Genomic DNA, 25903 nt, shown 5'->3' with positions numbered 1-25903 from the left:
CAGGGGACTTTCATTACTGGAGCGGATGTGTTGAGGACGTCATCATGTGACCGCATCTACGCTGAGCGTGGGGACTAATTTGCGCGGTTGGTGTGCTTCCACAACAATACAAATGAACTTGTAGACACAAGGCAAAGTATTGTAGAGTGTAAAACGTAATTTCACACATCCCAGACAATAGGGCACCTCAGGACTTGCTGTGTAAAAATTTGTGTACCGCTTTGTAGGGATGAAGACTGTCACAAGGCACACCCCTGGATCCCCTACAAAAGGCCACACCCCCGAGCGCATCCTCATTGTCCTTCTAGCTATAGCAGATTGAGGTGTGCTGCCTTTACTGCTGTAGTGACCAAAAGGAAACTATTCAGTATGGCTTTCATGGCTCTGATGGGTCATTAGCCTCTGGCACCACCCCCAAACCCGCCACCACCACCACCACGCCAAGGACCTGCAGAGAGATGTATGGGTGAGGATGTACAGATCGAGGAAGAAGAGGAAGAGAATGAAGTGGAGGAACTCCGCACTCGGCAGGAGTCGTGAGTGTGGCGGTTGTTTTCCGTTTATGGGAAAGTACCAAAAGCACGTGCAAACCTGGTGAAGTGTAACCAGTGCGAGGTGGTGTTGAGTCGCGGGAGATTTGGAGCGTACAGTTTTGGTACGGCAACCATGAAGCGACACCTCACTGTGTTCCACACTGCGGTCATTCGCAAGGTGGTGCCATTTGACGAGCGTAGTCGTTTGAGTTCCTCCAAAGCATCCTCAGTATCCGATCCTCCCACCACAAGAGACACTCCTGTGGGAGAGCGCCTCCCTTCAGTTGCCTCACAAGCCATTCGCAATGCTGTTGACCCTTACCTTTCCAAGGTGACAGTAGTGTGCACGTATTTTGACGCAGTACTCTGCAGGGGGGGGGTGAAGAGTTTTCAAAGTGCTTTTGAGGCTGCAGTCACCTAGCAGATCTGCCCCTTACCTAAATAAAGCTCACCCTAAATCTTTCTCTGTTCAGTTGCCCTTTTTTATCCCTGTGGCTGGTGTCCCTTTCTTAACCTCCTTTCTCCTCTTCTCCTAGTGTGTCATGTGCTGTTAAGCAATGAATGTAAAACAAAAATTACAGAAAAGGCTCTTTTCAGAGCCGCCTTTCTCAGTATAACAAAATAACTATGAAGTGACGGTCATAGACCCCTGCGGGGTTCTGAAAAAGTTTGCGGACAGTTGTAGAGGAAAAAAAGGGAGGGTGCAAGCGGAGCAAACGCAATAAAGTGTACGTTGGGAGTAAGCGGCGGCTCTGAAAAGAGCCTTTCGGTGGTGTGTTGTGTGGGTCAAAAACAGTGGATTGGGGAAAACGGATTGTCAGATAGGTTTGTGTGATTGCAAAAGAGGTTGCAATGCATTTTGTACATTGCCAAGAAAAATCTGATTGCCAGCATATGTGAGGTGGACTCCATCTCTGCGGAAAATGAAAGTGCTGCAAAACAAAATGTTTTCATTGTGGAAAGAGGACATGCCAACATCTCTTAAAAAATGCACACACAGCCCTATTCACATTGCGTCTGGCTTTCTCCATTTGTGGACCAAACGCAGAAGAACGCAGCCACATTTGTCTTTGGGCAATACGGGAAAAAGTATGTGACAATTTGGAAACAAGTCCATGAGTTTCGCGAGTCCTTCCTTCATTGCAAATTGCAAAGAAATTCCAGATACATGGCCTAAACGGTTTCCTCCAGAATGAATGATCAGTATATCTGGAGGACGCTCTGTCAGTAAAGTAACACAGAGAGGTACCAAGTCCAGCCATCTCATGCCAGTGCACTTCCGCATGAGGAAATCTGAGATTTGTAGATAAACTGCAGCTTTCTGCATGCACTTTGAACCAATGTATCCATGAGTCTCCCAAAATCCAGATAATCTGTTTTCGAGCATGGAAAGCCATGGCTGTGTGGTCTCCTGTGAGGGAGAAGACAGTCTTACTAAAGTACATCCGTCAGAACACACCTACTGAACTTTATGGACCAATCCCTAGCTCCGCTCATTCTCATTTACTTGCGGCTCCACCCTTGAATCCCCGGTGGTGATATGTGCTGGCTGCTAACTACCGACATGTTCGCGGACATGTACAGGATGAGAGCGTGACGACGGTACATTAAAGTGCTATTCCCCTTTTTCCCCCCTTTAAGGTGGGCTCTGAAAAGAGAAGTTTTTTTTTTTGGCCAGATACCGTACAGACATCTGGTATTGTATGTATTTTTTTGTATTTTTTGTCCTTGCTTTACTATTGCAAACATTACAGAACCTTCTCTAAAGCAAGCCTTACGTTCCAAAAGAACATCACATTTCCCAAAGAAGATAGCGCAACACCATCTCCTTCAAAGTAATGCGCATTGCTTGGAGCAATGTTATCGTGGCTACAAAAAAAAACATACCAACTCGTAGCATGAATGCACGCATGCCGCGATTGATGATACACCTCCCGATGCTTTGATCTGGACAGAAAACAGAAGTGTTGTTCCATTGTACTCTCGGGAGTAAAGCAGAAAAAATGACTTTCGTTGTTGGGAAGATGGTCATGAGTGCTTCAACCAACTGTGCCAAATCTGCCAACAAAGTACGTGAAGTCACGTATCCGAAATGGCAAGCACCGTAGTGCAAAATTACCACATGTGGAGTGGTCATTCTACGCATGTCTCTACAAACTTGCAGAATTGCCGCAGCATTGGCATCAGTGTCAGCGCTCCACACCACCTCCACTCCTCTCACATCGAAATGGTGTGCCTACTCTCGGCATAGTGTTGTAAGCCTTGCACAAAAATGTCTCCAAGCATCAAAACCCTGACCCTCTCCACCTCCGCCATCTTCAGTGTGCGCACCGTCTTTCGACACAAAGGAGTAATGTGAACATCTGATTGGCTGATGCCTACAGTCACCTTTCCATGCAGGATTTTCTGTTGAAACCCGTATGCGACACGCCCTACCAGCGGACAAGCGTTGCCTACGTGCGGCACGTAACCCTTACCCAGTCCTTCCACCCTTTTTACAGCGGTACCAAAGCGAGTCCCTCATTGGACACAACTAAGCGGTCGCACAATCATCCACCAACCACATAGAACATCGCTAATTTTAACTCTGTCATCAACATTGCACACTTCAAAATTACTGTTGATGATTCTAAATGGAAGTCGCATACCATTGCAAAGCACCTACTTCACAAGCTACTGTGCAAGGATTGCGAATTTCTACGTACAGCTCCATGCATGTCCACAGGTATGTATATTTTAATCAGAGAACGTGTGGAAGTCTTATGATTTAATTTAGACAAAATAATGCTGCTAAATGTCCGTAGGGAATACATAACATCGCTCCCCCTTTAAAGTGCAAGATTGCCGATTTGTCATTCACAAATCGCACAACTGCTTACTGTCTTCCGCATAACCTGTACATACGTTGCAAGCATGCCTATTTAGGGCAGACCTCAATTTTGTATGTGAAAATGTCAGAGTTGTATACTCTGTACGGCCTACAGTAATGCTACTTGCAATGTGATCGTATGAGAATAGTAAGCGCTCCCGATTGTAGTGGTAACATTTCCTTCTGAGGGTCTCCCGATTTTCCGACATCGTGCTTTTCATTAACAAGTAGAAAATGTTTCCCCATCAAGTACTATGCCCCATTGCTTACAAACCTCTCTCCTGTGCATCGTACACTTTGTAAACAACAAGGCATTTCCATTCCCTTAAATGTTTTAGTTATTTTGAAGGACTTTCAAGTACCATATTGCAAGTACTATACAAAAACTGCACAGAGTGAAGTGAAATGTGCACGGGGTTGAAATATGAAAGTTCAATGCTCTGACGAAAGAAGCACAAATAATGTCTGCAGTATCATCACTGCTGCAAACATACACAGTAATTGATTTTGTTTTTTTAATTCACAGTGAAGACTACTCTCCTGAGAATCAACAGCATCTACACTGCAGATGACACATCCGAAGAAACCTGGTCATCTTGCACAAAAAAGTAAGTACAGTACAATCTTTATATTGTAACTATTCCTTAAAGAGGCTGCGGGGGGTTGTTTATTTTGGGCACCAAGGCAAGCATTGATTTGTAAACCATTCTACCTACAAATATCCATTTATTGAAGAATGAATAACAGGCAGAATGGCTGACAAATCCTTGTGTGTTTGGTACTCAAATAACATAGGTAATCCTTAGAAGGTTAGACTGTGAAAAAAAGTTGCTGTAGCAAGTTTTTGGCATTTTGGTTATTAATGGTTCTCGTCACAAGTAGGCCACTTTGAACTCTCATCTGAAGCACATTGTAGTAGTATACAAACAGTAAAGTAGCCTTAACAAATCATTGTTAGAGTGCACTGTACGTTGACACACCATGACAAAGAGCTTCCCAATCAGACTTATGCACACTGCACATATAGATTGGACAACAGACCAAAGTATATATTTTTTCTCAACAGACAGCAAAGAATGCCCACCAAAAAGCAACTCCGTAGAAAGGAACGCAGAATTAGAGCAAATAAAAATAAAAAGGTGCCCAATGTAAGCATCCACCTGTTGTAGAGTTTGTAGAGAATCTTGGTACAAACCAGCTAATGCAGTTGGGTAACAAAATAAAGGAAGTCTCAACTACCGAAACTGAACCTCCTCCATCAAAAAGTGTAACAAAACACAGAAATGTTGTCGAAAAACAGCTGCCAGTACAGCTAACAATGTTCCTAATAATCCTGATAGTGTAAGAAGAACCCGTAGTAAAAGTATTTTAGCAAAAATGTTTCATCACAGAGTCCTTCAGAATCTACTAAGAAGAGGAACAAAATCATCCTCACCCCATAAAACGTACCGTAGAAAGTTACTTCTACAAGCACTCGTGGACAGTCCAATCCTTCTCAAAAGGAAGTTGTTCATATTAGTATTAAATAGGATGAAATCACTAACAAAACTAAGTATCAAACTACAAAAGAAACTCAGCAATAAACGGAATGTGAACAAAAATAATTTCTTGCATGTTTGTGGTGGTGAATGGAGTCACAACAACCACAGAGCCATATTTTAATGAAGAAACATACAAACAAAATGAAACAGACCCAATTGCCATCCATAGCAGTGGACAAGGGTATGAGAAAAATCAATACTACCATCAGGGAACAAGAAACACTGCTTACAAAACTATCCCCTGAAAACTCAGAATTACCTCTCGATTCAGCAGAACCACACAGTCCAGTATAAAAATGGGCGTGCACATCAATGTGTGCCATTCCAAAGAAAGCTTTCAAATCTTTACGTCAGTTCCTCAATCAATATGTAAAAGGTAAAGACAAAAATAAAATGAAAGTGCTGCAAAATATGGATATTTGTGCAGTGCGGAATGACACAGGACTAAAAGGACATTCATTAGCCTGCATTTCTGGGCCTATTTGCAAAAGTACCTTCCATGATATCAGAAGAATATCAGTCCATCATTCCAATGTAATAAATGTAGTGTATAAAATATACTATGCAAAAAGTCCAGCTTCAGAATTAGGCAATTTAAATACCACTCTTCTGCATGGTACACCCAAATACATACAAGAAGAAATGGACCGTATTGAGAAAATGTATTTTGGAAGTGAAAGCCATGTATAAAATGCAACAGTTTTAGAACATAGTAGCAACAATTCTGCACATTACAACCTTATATTACACACATAAAGAAAAGAAATAGTAACATTCAAAAGGTCATCGGCTGAAGTACCAAACCATGTGTGTGTTTATTGCCGCAAAACATTTTACAAAAGGAACACAAAAAATGTGGACATAGCATACAAAATAGAAAACAATGAAGATTCTAAATGGTTTGAATTAGCTTTGTACCTTTTAGCTGAAAACAAATATGAAATAACTGAACGCCTAACATGTTGTAGTTACTGTACTGCAAAATTAGACAACCACACTCCTTCACGTGCTATTACAAATAATTTGGAATTGTTTCCATTACCAAAAATCCTGCAACAGCTCAATTTGTATGAGAGCATAATAATTCAAACAGTTCACCCATTTCAAGCAATTATACACCTTCATCCAAAAACAGCAACATTACCTTCCTCTGAATTGGTGAAAGGCATTTGTGGCAAAGTAGTTTACTTGCCATTAGATCTAACGGAAAATGTACACACTCTAGGAGTGGAACATTCAATAGAGCATTCTTTAATAGTCTTGGTAAATGGAGTACCAACAAAGGACAGAAAAATGTGGCAACAATTAGTGGACTTACACAAAGTTAGACAAGCATTGCAATATCTAAAAGACAATAATGAGTACTACAAGGAAATAAATATTGATGAAAGTTTAAGGGAAACAACTGAAATAATTCAGGAGCCATCAGAAACTGGACAATTCGAACTTGTGGATCCAGCTACAGTATCCACTTTTTTGGACCATTACACAATTCATCCATTGCATTCCAATGAAAGCATAGATGATGCACTAGAAACTTACCAAATGCGACAAACCAAAGGGTCACCAATGAGTATTTGGGAAAAAAGTATAGAAGCATGTGCTTTTCCACTGCTATTTTCTACTGGCAAAGGTGGAAGATACGATGATAGACCCACTCAGATGGGGCATCAGAATACCGCTCATTACGAATGTATTCGCAAGATCCACATTTTGTCTAAATCTGGGAATACATATTCCACCTACTCTATGAAAGTGAATTAGCAATACTATGTTATGGAGTTGCACACATTCTTAAATCTGGAACGCACTTTAAAAATATGTCAGCTGCGCAGTTAATACAAAAAGTACAAGAAAAAGATGAGTTTTTACAATCAAGAATAACAAATTTGTTTGCAAACATGCGTGGTACAAAGGAATACTGGTTCAGACGGCACAGAGACGTACGTTGCATGATCAGAAACCTTGGACCACCAACTTGGTTTGTTACGCTAAGTTGTGCAGAATATGCATGGGAAGATTTACATGAGTTCCTACGCATAGCAAACAGCAACAAAAACAACGTAGATATATTAACACCTGGAGAACTTTGCTCTCTAGATCCAGTTAATGTCTCAAGATATTTCCATCATCGTTTCATTTCAACGCTACACTTTATTTGCAATAAAACTGTTCCTCCCCTTGGAGAAGTGCAACACTTCTTTTGGAGAAAAGAAGATCAAGCAAGAGGAGCACCACATATTCACATGCTGTTATGGATCAAAGGTGCACCGAAATTTGGGCACGACAGTGATAGCGCTGTTTTGCAGTTTATCCAAAAATATATCATATGTGAAATCCTTCACAACAGACACATAGTGAGCTGCATGGGCAGATTTTACAATGTCAAAGACACAAATGTGTTAAATATTGTCACAGCAAATACAAAAACAAAGAAAAATACTACACCAAATGCCGCTTTGGTTTCCCTAGACCAGTTACAGAAACAGGTGAAGTAAACAACCTCATGTCTTTAGTTCGACATAGTGTTAAAGGTAAATCACCTAAAAACACATATTACATAAAAAGAAGGGAAGAATCAAAATGTATCAATGATTACAATGCAATCATTGCCCTATTATGGAATGCAAACATAGATGCGCAGTACATTGCAGACAATTCAACTGCTGTTGCACGATATGTTACAGCCTACTTAACAAAAGCAGAAAAAACAGAGCTTCAAGACCTCTGGGATGACCTAGCATCAGACAAAACATTATCACAGAAATTGTACAGCCTAGGCATAAAAATGCTCTCTCAGAGAATGTGGGGCCTATGAAGCAGCAGATTGTTTAAACGGCATTGCTTTGTATGGAAAATCAGACAACATAGTACGGCTCAGTCTTGGTCCTGCAAAATCTAGAAAAAGAGTGCTAAAATCATATGAGGACATCAAAACAATTGCCAGAAATGATCCCAACAGCCAAGACATTCTAAAAAACAATTTACTGGACACATACTATCCGAACAGGAGTACCACTCTGGAAAGCATGCGTCTATACCACATAGCTCAAAATTTTGCATATGAAAAAAATAGTAAAACCCAATGAAAGCAAACATAGATATAGAGTGACCGATTGTGAAGGGAGCTTAGTGAAACTTAACAAATGAAGCTTAATTGATCATGTGAAATTGTCATTAAAAACTCAACAGAAAGAACTACATTACATGTCTTGTTACAACTTTTCAAACCATGGAGAAAAGAGGAAGACATATTAGATAATTAGGAGTGCTAAGAAGATGCTTTCAAAGCAAATGAAATCACTATCACCGATGTGAACTTTTCGCAGTACAAAACAATGTTACACAAGGAGCAGCAACAGGAAGAACTTCAGGCCCAACTAGATAAAGACTCTTCCGACAGTAGTCGACCTTCTGTAACAGGAAGTCAAGAACCATTAGGACAACCACTAATAGCAAATGAGGCTGAAGTAGCTAAGGCAGAAGTAGAACACACCATGTATCAGTATCAAGAAGAAACAGAAGACTTAACTGTACAACAAGCAAAACTTAACGATCAGCGCACCATTTTTGAAAACTTAACAAAACAAACTTGTACATGGTGCACAACACGAAAATAAAGAATGCACCTGCCAAAATTAGAAACCTCTACTGCTGTACGTCAGTGGTGAAGCTGGATCAGGGAAAACATTCTTAATCAAAATCAGCAAGTTCCTTCAACAATTGACAAACAACAAACTGTCAGCTATTGTAACGGCCCCCACAGGTTTGGCTGTCTACAACATAGGCGGTGTGACTTTACACCGATTACTGCTTCCAGTAGAGCATCAAAATAAATTAAGACTACAACAAACTTTCTGCAGAAGCTGCAATGGAATTACGTAGAGTATCGAAACAAATGAAAATGCTACTAATAGATGAAGTGAGCATGGTCTCCAACCTAATGTTGGCTTTGATTCATCTCAGATTGCAAGAAGTACTTAAAAATAATAACGAAGAACTCTTTGCAGGGAAACACATTATCGTTTTCGGAGATCTTCTACAATTGACACCAGTGAAAGGTGAACCGATTTTTAAAGCCTTAGGCCACAAACTCTGCCAGAAAACTGTTGGTAGCATAGGTAATGTTAACCTTTGGCAACATTTCCAATACAGAGAATTAACTGAGAACATGCGGCAATCTGCAGATCCCACTTATGCCAACATCTTAAAAAGTATTAGAGTTGGTGTATTATCGCAAGAAGCACAAGTTGTATTGAAAAACCGGCATATACATGCACTTTATGGCGATAATGCATGTGTAACTGATGTTATGGAACAAATAGCGCACAAAAATGTCAACTCTTGCAAGCTGTTTCAAATTCAATGAAACAATGTTAAAGAAAGAAATGCAAGCAATAATAGAAACTAGTGCCACAGACAAATTAGACGTACATGGTATGACAGTACCCATGTGTGAGCAAGCCACACCAAGACTAAATAGTTTAGAAAAATCTAATCTCCAACACAGCTGGATTGGAATAAATATTGCAATTATCCTTAAATTGTAGAGTAATGCTTAAACATAACCTTGACGTAGAGCAAGGGCTAGTTGATGGAGCACTGGGCACAGTTGTTGGGTTTCAATCATACCCACGTGATAGCAACATTCAGTTTGTAAATATTCGCTTTGATAAAGTTTCAGAAGTGAAAAGGATAGGGCGCTTAATTGCTCAATTCCTTCTCTTCAAAGACATTTTGTACGTAGAGAGCAATTTTCTCTAACTCTTGCATATGCAGTTACCATTCATAAATCCCAAGGTCTTACCCGGGAGAAAGCATTGATAGATATAGGAAACACAGTGTTTAAGGAAGACATGAGCTACGTAGCATTATCACGCTTACGTACACTTGACAGTCTATTGCTAATAAACTTGGATTCAAGTAAAGTCAAAGCTGATATTCCTTGCATTCTAGAATACAATAGATTGCGTTCATTGTACACCCCACATCTGAAACAATACCCTGTTCCAGATAAAGTGAAACGTGGTAAAAGAAAGTAAATGAAACAGAAATGCAACAGAATGCAACAGCAAATTCCACAAAGAAAAGAAAAGAATCTAAAGTTTCATCAATTGACGCAAACAAAGAAGAACCTATTAGGGAATGTAAACCAGGGACGTCGGCAAAGAAGCAACAGAAAAACCGAAAAATGCACTCAGATACAGAACATGCTGGACCATTCAAATTTGCAAATGAAAGTGGGGTAAATTGCTATGCAAATGTAGCAATGAATATTCTATTTCAATTTTCACCAATTGTTAACAATATTTACCTGCACAGTACAGACCAATTGTGTTTGGAAATGTTAGTGCTGCATAGAAATGCAACAAACAATCCTGACAACACATAGTGTTCATGGAGTAAGGCAACAATTGGACGAATGTGCTGGAATGGTGAGATTCTCTATGAACTCACAAGAAGATCCACAAGAATTTCTAATGTACATACTATTAGTATTGGAAAACAAAAGCATACCTGTAAATGAAATTTTCCAAATGAGCGATTTGTGTATGTTTCCATACCAAATAGTGAGAGCATTCCATTTCAGCAACTTGTACAAAATGCAACCCATGACAGATTATGTAGTATTTGCAATTCAGACAATCGCTCCACCTTACTGATACAATCACATAGTGCCTACATAATACTTATGCTTCTACGTTATAATGCAGATGACACCAAAGACAACTGCAAACTGACTGGAATCACACACGGTCAAGTGTCACTTGTAAAGAAAACCTTTACAGCAGTAGGAATAATCTATCATGCAGGAGCTACAACCAATGCAGGTCACTACACTGCATACATTAAAAAGAATTCTGGATGGTTTGAACGTAATGATAGCACCATTGCTCTAAAGCAGAGGTTTACAGCTAACGTAACAAATGCGTATTTAATGTTCTTGAAGCCAAAATGTACGAACTAATGTGTACTTCAAGATTGTCAACAAATTATGTGAAAGACTAGAAACAGAATATGCCCACAGGTATATAACTACCCAACAGGATGGAATGACACAAATAAATGATTATCACAGATCGTTGGAAACAAATGCACAGGTAGAATACGCCTATAGGTATCTAACTGTTAAAAATCGGCAAGAAGGCAACAAATAAAAGATTAATTGGAAAGATGAAGGAAACAGGATATAACAACACCACAAATGAATGAGTATCACAAATCTGTAGGAACAAATGCACAGTTAGAATATGCCTAAAGGTATCTAACTGTTGTTAAAAATGGGCAGGAAGGCAACAAACATAACATTGATCAGAAAGAAGAAGAAAACACTGAAAGGAAAAAAGGAAGTAGTACCATAGGAAATGAAGGTTTTTTTAATCCGACAAGGATTTTTTGCCCCAGACCCAAGGATTATAAAAGCAAACACAGAAACTGAGCATAACGCACAGTACACTGGTTTGTAAACTAAATATGAAGGTAAAAAAAAAAGGTTAACTGTCTATTATGCAATGTAGTAAATTTTAAAAAAATGCAAACACTAACGCACCTTTTTCTTTCATCACAGAAATGGAAAAAGTGATACTTCTGCCAAGTAAGATAGCCAATTAAAAAAATGTATGTGGATTCTGAACAAAGTAAGGAGTAAGTATATTGGCAGGCATTTTGTACACATGGGAATATACACGTCTAATCTATGGTACTATAGTGCCTGTAGGCTGCCCTTCCATCTTCAGTGAGTAACCTACCACCAACACCTTACAACCAAGGTACAAGGAGTATAGTTCCTATCCACAACCATCCCTGTATATGAAAACCATGGTCCTTGTAAATCAGCTGCTTATAAATTTAATTTTCGGACCATCGTCTGAAGCCATGAAGTTAAGACACTAGGGCATCAACACAACTAGCGCATTCCACCACACCCATATTGACTTGTAACTCCACCGTTTATGACTTCAGTCTTGCGTGCATGGGCTTTAGCCATGCACCCAAGAGTGCAGGGTCTCCCCACAACCACCTCAGCGATGTGTGGTAGTGGGGGTTATTCTATAGGTGTGTTATCCTTCAGTACCTCTGCCCAGAGGCTTCCCTCCTAGCTGTATGTCTGTAGATCTTACATGGGATGGGTGTGCAGTGTCTTCCAAGTCTAGTACTTACCACTTTGTTCTTGGTTGCATGGCCTTTGGCCATGCACTCAAGACTGCACGCACTCCCCACAACTTGCCAATCAAAACGCAACACTACGGGTGTATGCATGGGTGGCACATGCGGCGGTGGTTGTGGCCAGGGCCTACAGTCTTGGAAGTAAGGCCTTCGGCCGACGGCTATGCATCCAAGACACTAGGCCCTGGCCACAACCACCGTAGCATGTGCCACCCATGGCGGCGTACTAAAGAATATAATAATAGCCATTGGAAAAAAGAATGCATTCACGGCATGTTGTCAATTTCAATGTTGCCTACCAATACGCGTGTGCTTTCAACAGTTACAAATTTCCTGTCCACTGCATGGACTGAAGTGCTATCGTTATTACACCTCACATTTACTGTGCGTACAAGGTGTCCATAGAAATTACATCATGACAACCGACTCCCAGAACAAATGCATTCATAACCCATGTCTTACTGTCTGAACCTTTCCCAATGCTCTGTGACAGCAGAATAGTTTCATGAAAAAAGCATGTGTATGCTGGTTTTTGCTCTGCTCTCCGCGGATCCAAGATGTCGGGCGCATCCAAACTATCTGACACGTCTCGCAGCAGTCAATGGGCAGAGAGGCTGCGTGTCCGCGGTCATGACGCCAGCCCCTTAGCCAATCGGTATCTTGTTCGTCGACCGAACAGGGAAGTGTGACCGCGGAGCGAACATAGATCTCACCAATTTTTTCAGACCTACTTTTTGATAATTATAAAGAAAAATACTGCATGGATGGTGACCAAATTTACAAGAGTACACTTTCTGGACCAAGCCCCTGTACCTGCAGCAGATTTTGTCAAAATCCGTCCAGCGGTTTCACCTGTAGCCGTGCGCAAAGTTTTTCCCCCCGTTCAGTATATGGGAAAAAAAGATGTTTTGGGACCCCCTATAACTTTTCCCCCCCTGGCCCAAACATTTCCAAACTTTGCAAAATAATTCAGAGTGACCCATATACTTTTTTTTGCAAAGTTTGGTGAGGTTTCGTCCAGGGGGAGCAGAGTCATAAGCTGCCCAAAAAGTGCTCTTCCTATGCATCTTAACCATAACTACACGGCCACTACCGTGGCCGTTTTTATATATATTTGATTCTAGAATGGTGTGAAAGCATTATTTTTGAAAATAAATTGTTAAGTTTATAAAACTAAATAGCTGTTCCTTAGAAGGACCTTAACAAAAATTGCTTGTAAACACGAAATACTGACTGGTATCCAGTAGCAAAAGGTGTGCAGAAGTTGTGAGTGTTCCACAGACTCTGGTCATTTTATGTTTGTTCTTGTTATACTGAACCCAGTTCCAGGGTTGTAATTCTCTCCCCCACCCTCCAATGCCCTAAGTTACATTCATTTATTTCCTAAATACAGGTGTGCTCCTCGCCATTTTCTATTTCACAGTCAGAGGCCAGGAGAGAGAGAAAGCCTGCAGAAAAGACATTTAAAGGAGACGTAGGCCTGCATAGGAATGACAGAAGCAGGGACCCACTCCGGAAAGAGAGCGACTCCACCTACGGGGCGGTTGGTTCTGGATTGCCTCCTACCACTCTCAGCATACCTTCTCAATCTCCTGGGTCATAGAAACATTTAATCGCACCCCTCCGCCATTGGAAGTCCGCCAAGGCTCTGTCCTTGGCCTACTACTCTCTACTGTCTACATCTCCTCCTTTGGGTTATTACATCACCTTTTTACTGATGACATTCAACTCTTATTCTCCATTCCTGCCTTCTCCTCAGACCTCTTCCCAAAGAAACAGCATCCATCGATTAATGTGCAGCACTTTACGGTCTTATGCACAACTCCTTTAAGGCAGAAGCCATCCATCTTCTAGGCCATATATCTTTCCCCCTCATTTTTTTTTTTGCCTCCTGCCCCAAAGCTTGCACAATTGGAGTCCTCTTCACCAGCCAACAAAAGCTCCAAAATGTCACCACCTCTACGGCCAATGTGATAACAATCAACACGTCAATCATCAGGAAGTTCCCCATTCTCCTTCCCTATAATGCTTGTGACGAATCTGGAGGTTTCCTCCCTTTTTCCACTTGGGGGGGGGGGGGGGGTAAGGGAGGGAGGTGGGAGCCACCCTCTTTGAGACTAGGGAGGTGAGCCCGCTCAGCAAAACTCTCCGTAGTGGTTTGGGAAAGCGGGACTTCACTGGGAGCGACTGCCCTCAAGGGAACAGGGACTCCCATTCCTATCGGGAACTCCCTATACCCAACACAGTATCTGGATACATAGGAATCAGAGAAGCCGACTGTACATTTCTATGCCAGACTCAAAACCATACTGCTATTGCCCCTATGTGTTTGGCTCATGACAATGCTGGACCCTACACAGGCTTAACAGCGGACAATAAGCAATACGCCCCTTTGAAGTCCCGGAGCAAGGATAAAAGGGCCACCAACCCTTGAATGGAGGGAGGGAAGCCTCACGCCGAGTTGAGCCTCCGACATGAGAACGTCATTGAGGGGCTTAGCCGCACTGCACAGTGTAGCTGGCTGTGGTGTGGAGAGAAACAGGAGGAAGAGGCGCTGCCGACCCAAGACAGCGCTGTGCAGAGTTGGAGAGGGAAAGGCAGCGCAAAGCCAGCCTTATCTGGAGGTGCAACCACGCAGATGACGTGGTGGGCCCGGTGCCTGCGAAACGATCCTGAAACCAGGACTCGAGGGAGGAGTGAATCCTCAACTGTCAACGCGAGAGCCAAGGCGCGTGGGAACATCAAAATTAGCGGAAGAATAAATTGGCTTGTGTCAAGATTGGAGAACCAACAAGTTGTGGAGGACGCTACCGCTAGAGGAGACACTGCCTCACTTGAGCACACCCTACAGCATAGAAGGTACAGGCTTGCCCAGGACGGAGGGATGAAGAGAGAAGAGCACAAAAGGGAAAGAAGGAAGGATTGCCCCAACCACATACCAGGGTCATAGAAGCCCCGACAGAGAAAGAACCAGGTAAATCGGACAGGTTATGGAAGCCCAAGAAACCATAAGCATTGTAATCCTCCAGAAGGCTCACAGAAACTCCAAAGGGAACCACATGTGAAGAGAGGTTACCAATACCCGAGAGAGATAAGTGAGACTTTGGGACAGAGGAACATAAGCGGGCAGAGGAGCCCAATAAGCCCAGTGAAGAGCAGAGTCAAGGGGGGCACAGAAGCACCCATGACTTGAACCAAGTGGGGAGGGACAAGCCCAAGTGGTGGAGAGGTATCAGGGAAATATGCCACCACCTAAGGACATTGGTTTTTCAGGGACTTGGGAGTTTCTTTGGTGAACTTGAGAAACTTTGATAGACTATCAAGAACTGGTAAAGAAGGAAGAACTGTTTTCTACGGAAAACTGTTGAATTCCGAACCATGAGGGATTCCTGGGACACCAGAGAGAGATTGGGGTGAACAATCAAGTTTTCCTTTATCTTTTTTCTAAGTGGTAGGGCCAGTTTACTGGATAGGTTTGAACCGAGGACCATTTTTATTTTGATTATTGACGAGCACCTTAGTTTAGTTTTGATAGGAAGGATACTCCTCTTCAGCAATAGGAAAAGAAAGGCATTTTCTTTTAAGTTAAATGTTACTTGACAACATAATGTTACTTGACAACATGCCTTCTGGTTGGAGTCCTTCTTCTGGTTTGCCACACGATACTAAAACACTTATCTCCACTGTGGTGCTTAGTCGTATTGATTGCTGCTCGCACCTCCTATTGGGCATCGCACTCTACTCTTTTGGCCCACTCAACAAATTTAACTTTCAACTCCCAATCTTTATATTCTCTCCTGGATACTCCTAACCCCTCCCAAATGCCTGCATGCTGGTTAGTTCTTGATGCCCAACTGGTCCCTTTACAAATTCCCTAAGCAGATCTTTAAATCTATTCATGGGCTTTCACCTAACCCTCACCCGACTGATAATATCTCCTACCACTCTCCTTCACCTTTCATTCTAGCACCCTCCCCAATCGCTTCATCCCTTGTCCAACCTGTGCTTCCTCTCGCCGCTTCTTCACCTTCCCCCCCATGCCCTGGAACTTTAACCACTGCTATCAAAAACACCAATGTTCATGGATTTGTGTTGGATCTCAAACTCAATTTCTTAATCTTTAAGAGTCCCCATCACTATCCTGGAACATTATGCCCTCCCACAACCACCATGTATCCCTCCCCCAGACATTCACTGTACATATGCTGACATTGTATTGAATATTGCAGTTGGCTTATCTTTCGCAGCTATAAAAGCAAAGCAAAACAAATTCCTACCAACATCCTAAAGTTGTCAAAATAAAACCTCCAACACCAACATCACAAGATCGTCTGACTCGACCTGCAAAACAGAAAAAGGAGTGTTAAAGACTCATGTTTTGGCTTTCCAAGTAAACAATGATAGCAGTAGAAAACTCTTTCATCACAGCCGATATCTTGATGGACTGCTTGCCTTACACTGATTGATACTTCCAAATTCATATACTATTGCCACATTTGTTGCCATTGTTCATATTTGAATTCACAAGCAGTATTTATTATAATTTTTTTGTTTACTTTATTGCAAGTTTAATATGCAAATACAAACGAGAGGGAACCCCTTCTTATGGGTGGGGCATGCCATGAAACAACAACAAGAACAACATAAAATCCCAATGCTTTGCCCTAATGGGACACCCTGCAAGTCCTCTTCCTAATGAGGGCAAGGATCAAATAGTGTGAAGCAGATGTCTGTGTTAAATGCTCTGCAGTTCACTCAATGCTAACCGATGCCCTCACCTACCTCCGGGACCCCCAACAACCTTGGACCATAACCACCAACATACAAGAGACTATGTAAGTCACAACTTACAACAGACCCACTGTCTTTTGGAACAAGTCATACACCAAATCAAAAGTGCAATTGCTAAGTCAAAGGCTCCCATTATTGTGGTAGAAATTGTGCACTGTGGATCTAGGAGATACCACAATCGAGGGAGAGGACCGGAGGCAGGGGACTTAATATGATTTAACCACATATATGGTGTTCTCCTCCATCTCCAAGTCCAGCACCTGTGGGAGTCAGTTAGTAATAAAACCAGTGGGGTTGTCCCCTTTCGCTCCAGATGGGAGACCGATGATCCGCAGCTGTGCTGCGTGTGCCACATTTTCTAAGTGTTCTGGACTCGATTGCCAGGGTTCCTTTAAGCATAGCCTCGATATCATGCCCAGCATGCTGCACCAAGGGTAACATTTGGGCACATTGTTGGTTCATTTTGCTCACTCTGCTTTAACGTAGCAGTCCTCGTTTCCAACTGGACCACTTTTTCACTTATTTTGTTTTCAAGCCGTGACATCTACTTCTCTCTCTTGCCCAGTGCGACCATCACAGGGTCCTGGCCTGCTATTCTGGCTATGCCGTCTACCAAACGGTGAGAGAAAGTCTGCCTCCTGAGCCTTCGCTTTCTTATTAGACTTCCTTGAAGCCATTTCAGTCACCTTTTATCCACTTCAGGTGGGTGGACATGGTTGCGAGGAAAAGGTGCCCTATAACTGACCAGCACAGACCACTGTCCAAGTGCAGCAGTTCTCTTTGCCCATCAGCCCCCAACTGGCTCTTCAAGAGGTCTCGCTGGGGACAGGGCCACGTTTAGCGAAGCTGCATTCTCCACATCAAAATCAGAGCTTTCCTGCCCATCAGGTGTGTTCTCCTCTTGTCTGCTCCCACTAGGGCCAAGGACAGCCCCACCCAGACAGTGCAGGGCCCACCGCTTCCACACTGGTCGGCAGGATTGCCACTTTCACTTGAGCTGATGGGAACTTCCCTCTACTGCTTACCAGGGTCCAGTGCTGCTTTGCGCACTTCAGATCATCACAATAGTGTGCCAAATCCACATCCAGATGTGAAATGGTGAAATGGCCCCCTGGTCGACATCTGTTCATGCTGCCCTCTCTTCCATCCGTGCGCCCCTGCATGCTGGTTATTCTCTTGCAAGCAAGCAAGCAGGTCCGGCAAACTTCCTGTTTACTGTCTGCTCCATTCACCAGTCTGCCACCGGGCCAGCCCCTGTCATGTAGGGGCGGTCCGCCATCACTCACAGCCACTCAGGGTGTGCCTGTGTGCCCCGGCTCCACCTCCACACTAGAGTCCCATCATCAAACTCCCAGTGCCTCTCACCAAGTGGTTGCAGCCCTGCCCCGGAGCCCAAGCACACCAGGTACAGAGCATCCGCACACCCACGCAGCGCCGCAATCTTCCACAGACCCAGAATCTCAGCCCCCACCATCTCAATCAGGCCCAGAGTTGCACAGCCCCTGCCCGGGAGTCCACATTAACCTGCGATATACTGAGCTGGCCCTTCTGTCTGCACAGGCCATTGTGGCACGGCACAGCCTTCCTGTCTTTTCAGGAGATACATGGAAGGGTGGCCATCTTTGTTGGGCTCTCGAGCAACACCCCCCCCCCCCCCTAGCATTTTAAAAACAAACATGAAGAAAACCACAGTATTAAAAGCAAAGAGGAATAAGACAATTGTAGAATAGGTTTACTCCATGCACTCTTGAAAAATATCTGCAGAAGTCTGGTCTACCGCTAGCTCCACCTTAAAAACAAAACCTTTGATGAGCTTCCATGTTTTTGAAGAAACAGGCACAGGTTTTCTTTTGCTTTGACCACTTCATAAAAGATCTGCCATCTTGTTGACTAGTTTTTATCCTGGCATTGTTAGCAGGCGAATAGCTGCTTAATCTAACAGTACATACTTGTAGGGATTGCCATGTCCTACAAATGTGCAGGGGGCATTATATGCCGACGTCTATATTCCTGGCACCCTACTTTGAATTAATTTGGACAGCCACTGTAAGTCTGCTATTGCCGTGGATACATGGTCACTTCCTTGTGGCCAGACGATCCACCTGCATTTGAAACATCAGCCATTTGGAGAGCCTTTCCTCTGCAGGTCATTGTAAGCCTGTCATGGTATTCGACCATGAAGTTAGTCTGTTTTATTACTATATAAACCGTATGTTGTCTTAAACAATGACATTAATTCTATAAAAGGTGGCACTGGGAGATGACTGTAGAACTGTGGTGTTAAACAAATTGTTCATTACAAAACACCCAACTAAAAAAACAATGAACAAACTAATCTCATCCATGCATATGCACATATCAAAGAGTCCGACATCAAGGACCTTGTTTAAGAATTATGGACTAAACACAAAATAATACACTGTGCTAGGGTCTGCGGTTTTGCTAAGATGTGAAACTAGAAGCACAATCCCTTTTTAAGGAAAGGTATGAGGTCTTACATAGTACCCCTATAAAACAAAGGATCAAGGCCAGTTATGTCGGACAGAGCAACTGTGCAATATTTAAAGTCATACAATTTTGTTTACAAAAATACACATTTGAACCGTTCCCTGTATGCCATATAACGGTAAGCATGCACAACCAATTAGTGAAATAGTTAAAGACCTATTCATAACCACATTTCCCAATACAATTGATGAATGAACCCGGGACTCCCAGTACAAAAAACGAAAAAAAAAACAAATCACATCTAGTATATAGCCCGCTCACATTAATCAGGGCTTAGAACTATCAGCCTAAACTAATATTTTGTCACACCTATACCTATACCTATTTAACAGTGGGTCTTTTCCTTTCAACATCTATGGTCGACACGCGTTTCAGCCGGTTGGATGAGCCATTTTGTTGCTCCAGTTGGATCCAGCCTTTGCCCGGATGAGAGTTGAGCTCAACTGTGCCCCGCTCTTATATAATCTTGTGTTCACAGGCGTCTACAACCAAAGCATACAATCTAGATTTAATACCTAGTTTCTGTCCATATATATATATATATATATATATATATATATATATATATATATATATATATATATATATATATATATATATATATATATATATATATATAAAAATCATAGCACATTTATTCATCAATTAATTCAAGCAACAATACATACCTGTATCTACTTCACTCCCCCGTTCATTCCCTAAAATGGAAGAACTGTGTGTTCATTGCCAATCACATCGTCTTTAACTCCCTGATGAACAAGATCCAAGGGGAAGAACAAAATGTATCTAAGCCGCAAGGATGAGTAAACTCTGTACCCAGTTTACCACCAATCTGTCATTTATTCTTCTTTTCCACTTTTTCTTTTAAATTTTCAACATAAGAGTCAAGGACAATAGAGTATTCGCTTTCCGTGGCTCTGGGACGCCCTACCACCACTGATTATTCTGGGTCCAAACTGGGGTCTGTGAATGATAAAGAAGCCCATGTCACTCTGTATGTGTGAGGTCGGACATATCTCACTCATTTATACTGGGTGCTATAGATTGACAGCTGACCCCCCCATACTGTGCCCATTTCCTTCCCCTCCTTAACTTGTAAAATCACCCTGACAGCCCGTATGCCCTGATTTACCGTAAGCGTCGCTTCAGTGCGACCTCCGCTGTACCTATACGCAATGCCACAAATTATGCAGCAACTGCATTGTTTGCCGCACGGGAGAGCCATGATCTCAGCCCTCATTTCCTCAGCACAAGCGCCCTCAGCTGTATCTAAGTGTGCTGCCATGAAGTGAAATTACTCTATACTAACCGCACGAGAGGGCCGCGATATCAGATATTGGCAAATTCAAATGGTGCAGCCCCACATTATGACACGCGTATTTTGAAAACAGATTTCGAAAGGCCCGACCCCAGGGCTAGAAATAAACGGACCAGAAGCAGGTCTCAATATTTTTAATAAAAATATAGAAAATATTTGTTGCAAGCAGGGGAGACAGTGCTCACTATGTGCCCCATGCCTGTAATATAGGTGCTGGTATCCAATGCCACATAAAGATGAAATAAAACTAAGTATAGAAAGTAATGACAAAGATTAGATTAGAAAAGCCTGTTTGGACAGACGGGTGTGGTCTAAGTCAGAGGTCTGCCGAGCCAGAATGCAGCCAGATATATTTCTGCTGTTATGAACAAAATCAGAATATTCCACTCCACAGAAATATGGCCATGACGTACTGTGTCTAGACGGTAAATCCACCTCTGTAGCTGAGTGTACATGTTACACCCCCCCCCCCCCCAAGGGTGTGGTCACAATGTTGGAAGGACAAAGCAGATCTCAGTTTGTAAGTCCCACTCTTTTATAGTGGTTTGTCACATTTACTTCTGATGCAGAATCTATGTTTTGAGATCCATTGCTTTATGGGTCGGCCAGTCTTCCCCTACATAGATTGGCTTACACTGACACTCAATGATGTAACTGAGATTTTTAGTTTGGTAGTTGGTGTGGGTTCTCAGTTCCCACTTAATGCAGCCATGTTCAAACATGTATTTGGTGTCCGTAAATCGGCATGCCACACATTTGCCGCATTTGTGATGATCCGCGACAGGAGGTAATCCCCATATCGTAAACAATGTGTGCTCATCTCTGGAGTTTTTATATGTGTGTACCAATTTCTGTCTGAGATTAAACTTCTTCTTAATGGCAAACGGTGGTTTCATATCCAGTTTGCCCTGGTTTTCCTCAAGGTGCCGTTTTTATGGACCATCTTCTTAATATTACTAACAGGGATATGTGTAGTAACGCATATCAATCTGTCAATTGAAGCCTTTGGTTCTTTAAACATGACTCTGTATTCGCTGCCCTTTTCATTTGGACAGTCTTATGAGGATAAACTCACCTCCGTCCAGAAGTATGTTCAGCATGGGAATAAAAGTAATTCATCTCAGAACAATTCCCGCGAATCCTAAGGAACTGACCATATGGTACATTTGTTTTCAGCCTGGCAGGGTGGAAACTGGTGCAATGTAATAAATTGTTCCGGTCCGTGGGCTTCCTAAACAGTGTGGTGCACAAACCAAGACCTTTAGACCTAGAAAATGTACCTGCTGCCCATTCCATTCGATAAGCTTTATGTTTCCGTCACAAATGATTATCCTCGAATGGAAGTGCTAGCTGCTCTTCTGACCCATTCCATACAAGGAACACATCATCTATATATCTTTTCCAAACTGATACATAGATGTGGAATGGGTTGGCTACTGATAACTTATACAAATTATAAGTTAACTATATCCGGGGCAAAGGTAGCCCCCAAACTAATGCCCTTTTGTTGTTTGTAGATTTGTTTTTTGAATAGGAAAACGTTTTCCATCATAGCCAGCCTGGCACACTCTAGAATAGTGGGGTTTGTAGTGGCGTACTGCGTGTACCCAGGAAGTTTTTCAATACTTCAAGACCCTCCATCTGCGGTATAGAAGTATAAAGATCATCCACGTCCATTGTGACTAAAATGTCAGTCTGGTCGAGAATGGTCTCTTGAAAGAGGTCAATCATATTTGTGGAGTCTTTCACAGAAGACGGGATCATGACCTCAAAAAAGTCAGAAAATATTCTGTGTATACAGACGGGTTCCAACAGTGAGTCAATGGCTGAGACCATAGGCCTTCCTGGGGGATCGGTGTGTGGGGGGGGGGGAAACCAGAGATGCTTTTGTGGACTTTTGGACTTTGAATCTGCCAATAGCCAACATTGCACCCTCATGTGCGGTATGCATGGAGAAGTTTTGTTTCATGCCAGCACGCTTAGATACAGCTGAGGGCGCTTGCGCTGAGGAAATGTGGAGTCTCGATATCGCAGCTCTCCCGTGCAGCAAACAATGAGAATTGCTGTACCAGTCATGAAATTGTGTATAGGTATAGCGGAGGTCGCACTGAAGCGACGCTTACAGGAAATCACGGCATGCAGACTGTCAGGGTAATTTTACCAGTTAAGGAGGGGAAGGAAATTGTACAGGATAGGGGGAGTTCAGCTCTCAATCGATGGCGCCCAGTATATACGAGTGAGACAAGTCTGACCTCGCACATACACAGTGACATGGGCTTGTTTATTATTCACAGACCCCAATTCCGACCCAGAATCAGTGGTGGTAGGCTGTCCCGGGGCCATGGAAAGCTAGAATTCTACTGTCCCTGACTCCCTATGTTGAAAGTTGAAAAGAGAAACAAGGAAACAAAGAAAAAAAGAATAAATGACAGGTTGATGGTAAGCAGGGTACAGAGTTTAATCATCGATAAGTCCTTGCGGCTTAGAGGAATTTAGTTCTTTCCCTTATATCTTGTTGACCAGGTAGTTAAAGACGACATGATTGGGAATGACCGCACAGTTCTTCCATCCTTGGGAATGAACGGGGGAGTGAAGTAGATACAGGTATGTATTGTTGCTTAAATGTACTGATGAAGAAATGTGCTATGATGTATACTTATGAAAGATATCCGAGGGCATTGTAAAGACTGGTAGGGGGTGGTCTGTACTTCTGCTCTCTATATGGTAGAGGGGAGGCACAGAGGACCCCAGCCTAGATTCTCTATTCGGTAGCTATGGTCGAGCAATCAAGACCTAGCTTCTCAGGAGGTGATGCAGGCTCGTTCTTAAGTACAGTGTAGTCCCCAAGCCCCCACAAAGGAATGTCCACACACTGTATTGGTTAGAACACAGTCTTGATATAATCAATATTCAAGGTTATGTACACTTATCAAAATAACTCACTTTGTACTTAGGGAAATCAACAATGGCAAATATATACAATTCTAAAGTGGTACCACCCTTTGTATTAGATCTCATTAAAGTGCATCAACAATACTGTAACAATGTCACACAGATCAATAGAGTGAAACCAGCAATAGAGAGAGGAGAGAAAATAAGATGGTTGAGCAATAGGCAGAATACTGGCCCCTACCACTAGACACAGTTCTGTGTGGAGATCCCCCCACCTGGGCAACCTGTAAAATAAAGATATAGCACAAGCCCAGTCCATATATTGTTCTGCAAGTCTTATTCCCTCCTATAATGTTTTTACCCCCCCAATGTACCTGGTGGAGTCGAGTTCTTCGAAGAGGCGTCGACAGATCCTTCTTGAGCGACCCCCTTTCAAGCGGGAGTCACAGATCGTCGAGAGTCGGCGAGAAGCGTCGAGGAACTCGGCGTTCGGCGGCGGGGAATCGACGGCCCTTCTTGAATGCCTTCCCTTTCAAGCGGGAGACACGGGGCGTCGAACGTCCGTCGAGGAACTCGGCGTTCGGCGTCGGGGAATCGACGGCCCTTCTTGAATGCCTTCCCTTTCGAGCGGGAGACACGGGGCGTCGAAAGTCCGACAACAAACAGGGTAGAACGGCGTCGATGAGGTGGCAGCTTCGATCCAAGCGGTGCTCGTCGATGACGGAGCGTTGGCGTCCTGCAAGGCAGAGGCGTGCGGGGCACCTCGATGACAATTGTTCTGGACTGCAAAGATTGTGAAGACGGGGGCCCAGCAACGGCGTCGAGTCGTTCGAGTCTTTGTGGTCTTCGGGTGGCGGGAAACCCACCGGCAGGTTTCTCGTCGGCGCGTTGGTCGTCCTCGACTTTCTCCAGCAGGATAAAGCGGTCGACGGTGCGGATGAGGGAGTCCTTCGATTCAAATGTTCTTAGGCAAGGAGCGGACGGGCAACACAACTTCGACGGGCCTCCAGCGGTTACACAGACCTGGGAACCCTGGTCGACGGCAACGGACTTCGACGGCGGCGATGTCCGGGTGCTTCACTTCGATCTCCTCGGCCGTCTCGGGTCGGCAGCCTTTCGAGGGTCTGACTTCCAGGGCGCTTCGGCGAAGATGTAGCGGTGCTCGATTATCCCTCGGAGCACGGGAAGAGGGCGCCTTACCGTGCTCCTCTCTCGGGTCAGTCCTCGACGAATTCGGCAGCTTTCAGGTCGGTCGAAGCAAGTGCAACAGCAAGTCTTCTTCTTCCACCTGGGCGTCGAGGATCAGCAGTTCCAGTTACTCTTAGAATGGAGACTCAGCTTCTGAACGCTTCTGGACAATTACCAGTGGTGAGAGGTCCCCAGATATACTATTCTGTCTCTCATCCACACTGCTGGCACACACTCAGCAGCCAATCATACAGAAGGGCATTCATGCAGTCAGTCAGCCAATCAGGCACACAGTGCATTCAGGCCACACTCCTCCCTGTTAGACACTCACAACAAGGAATGTGGATTGGGACAAGTACCCAGCCATTCAACACTACACACTGCATTCAGGCCAGTTTCGGGCAGGGCTGTCTCAGTCTTTGTCTCTCATGCCAGAAACCAGACAACCACAACAAGGAGTGTATATTGGTCACACACTCCATTTACCCAGGTCCCACCCACAGGAGGTACCCACAACATACAGTCACTGGGAAGGCTCCAGTCAGTCTATCTGGGCCTTCACAACAACACCATATATGGAACTTCCACCCAACAGCCAGTCAGGGGGAAGGGACAGAGTCAGGGCTTCCCAGGACTTTGGGGAAAAAAGGTAACAGGCAATAGAAAGCAAGAGGCCACAGGGGCCATCTTGTTTCCTATCAGGAATCAACTGATCCCAATGGCAGGGCCTGGGTATCCCAAAATGGAGGACACCCAGAGCACCTGTCAAATTCAGCATGGAGCTGCCACCTGCCCATACCCTGCTCTGTGGGCCACCCACAGGTGCCCAAAAACATACACTAGGGGCACAGGGTTGTACCCCTACCCATGGGTGCCATAAGGGTATCCCATGGGTCTGTTCACCAAACCAAAAGAGAGCTGCACTGCCAGGAGTACCACATGGACTCCTGGGCAGAAAACACAACAGAACACACAATAAAAAACAGTAAAGGACAAGGATTCAGAGGCCCTGTCCCTCTGATGCATTTCCAGCATCACAGGTATAGACTAGGTATTAAATCTAGATTGTATGCTTTGGTTGTAGACACCCAAGACC

At 43.4% G+C, this 25903-nt stretch overlaps 1 protein-coding gene across 1 annotated transcript in view; it reads right to left on the bottom strand.

Annotated features, from left to right (window-relative positions):
• COX20 (cytochrome c oxidase assembly factor COX20) overlaps positions 1–25903 on the bottom strand; it is a gene marked incomplete at its 5' end in the record, with an annotated part of 328320 nt that overhangs the window by 86943 nt on the left and 215474 nt on the right. The window contains one exon of the mRNA XM_069608008.1: positions 16388–16451. Within this exon, the coding sequence (XP_069464109.1) occupies positions 16388–16451 (64 nt within the window). The remainder of the gene's footprint in view (positions 1–16387; positions 16452–25903) is intronic.

The sequence above is a fragment of the Ambystoma mexicanum genome, chromosome 4q (assembly GCF_040938575.1).
Source record: "Ambystoma mexicanum isolate Mex_15411 chromosome 4q, UKY_AmexF1_1, whole genome shotgun sequence".
Taxonomy (NCBI): Eukaryota; Metazoa; Chordata; class Amphibia; order Caudata; family Ambystomatidae; genus Ambystoma; species Ambystoma mexicanum.
The sequence above is the reverse complement of the archived record's forward strand: the minus strand, read 5'-3'. Positions and strand labels throughout refer to the sequence as shown.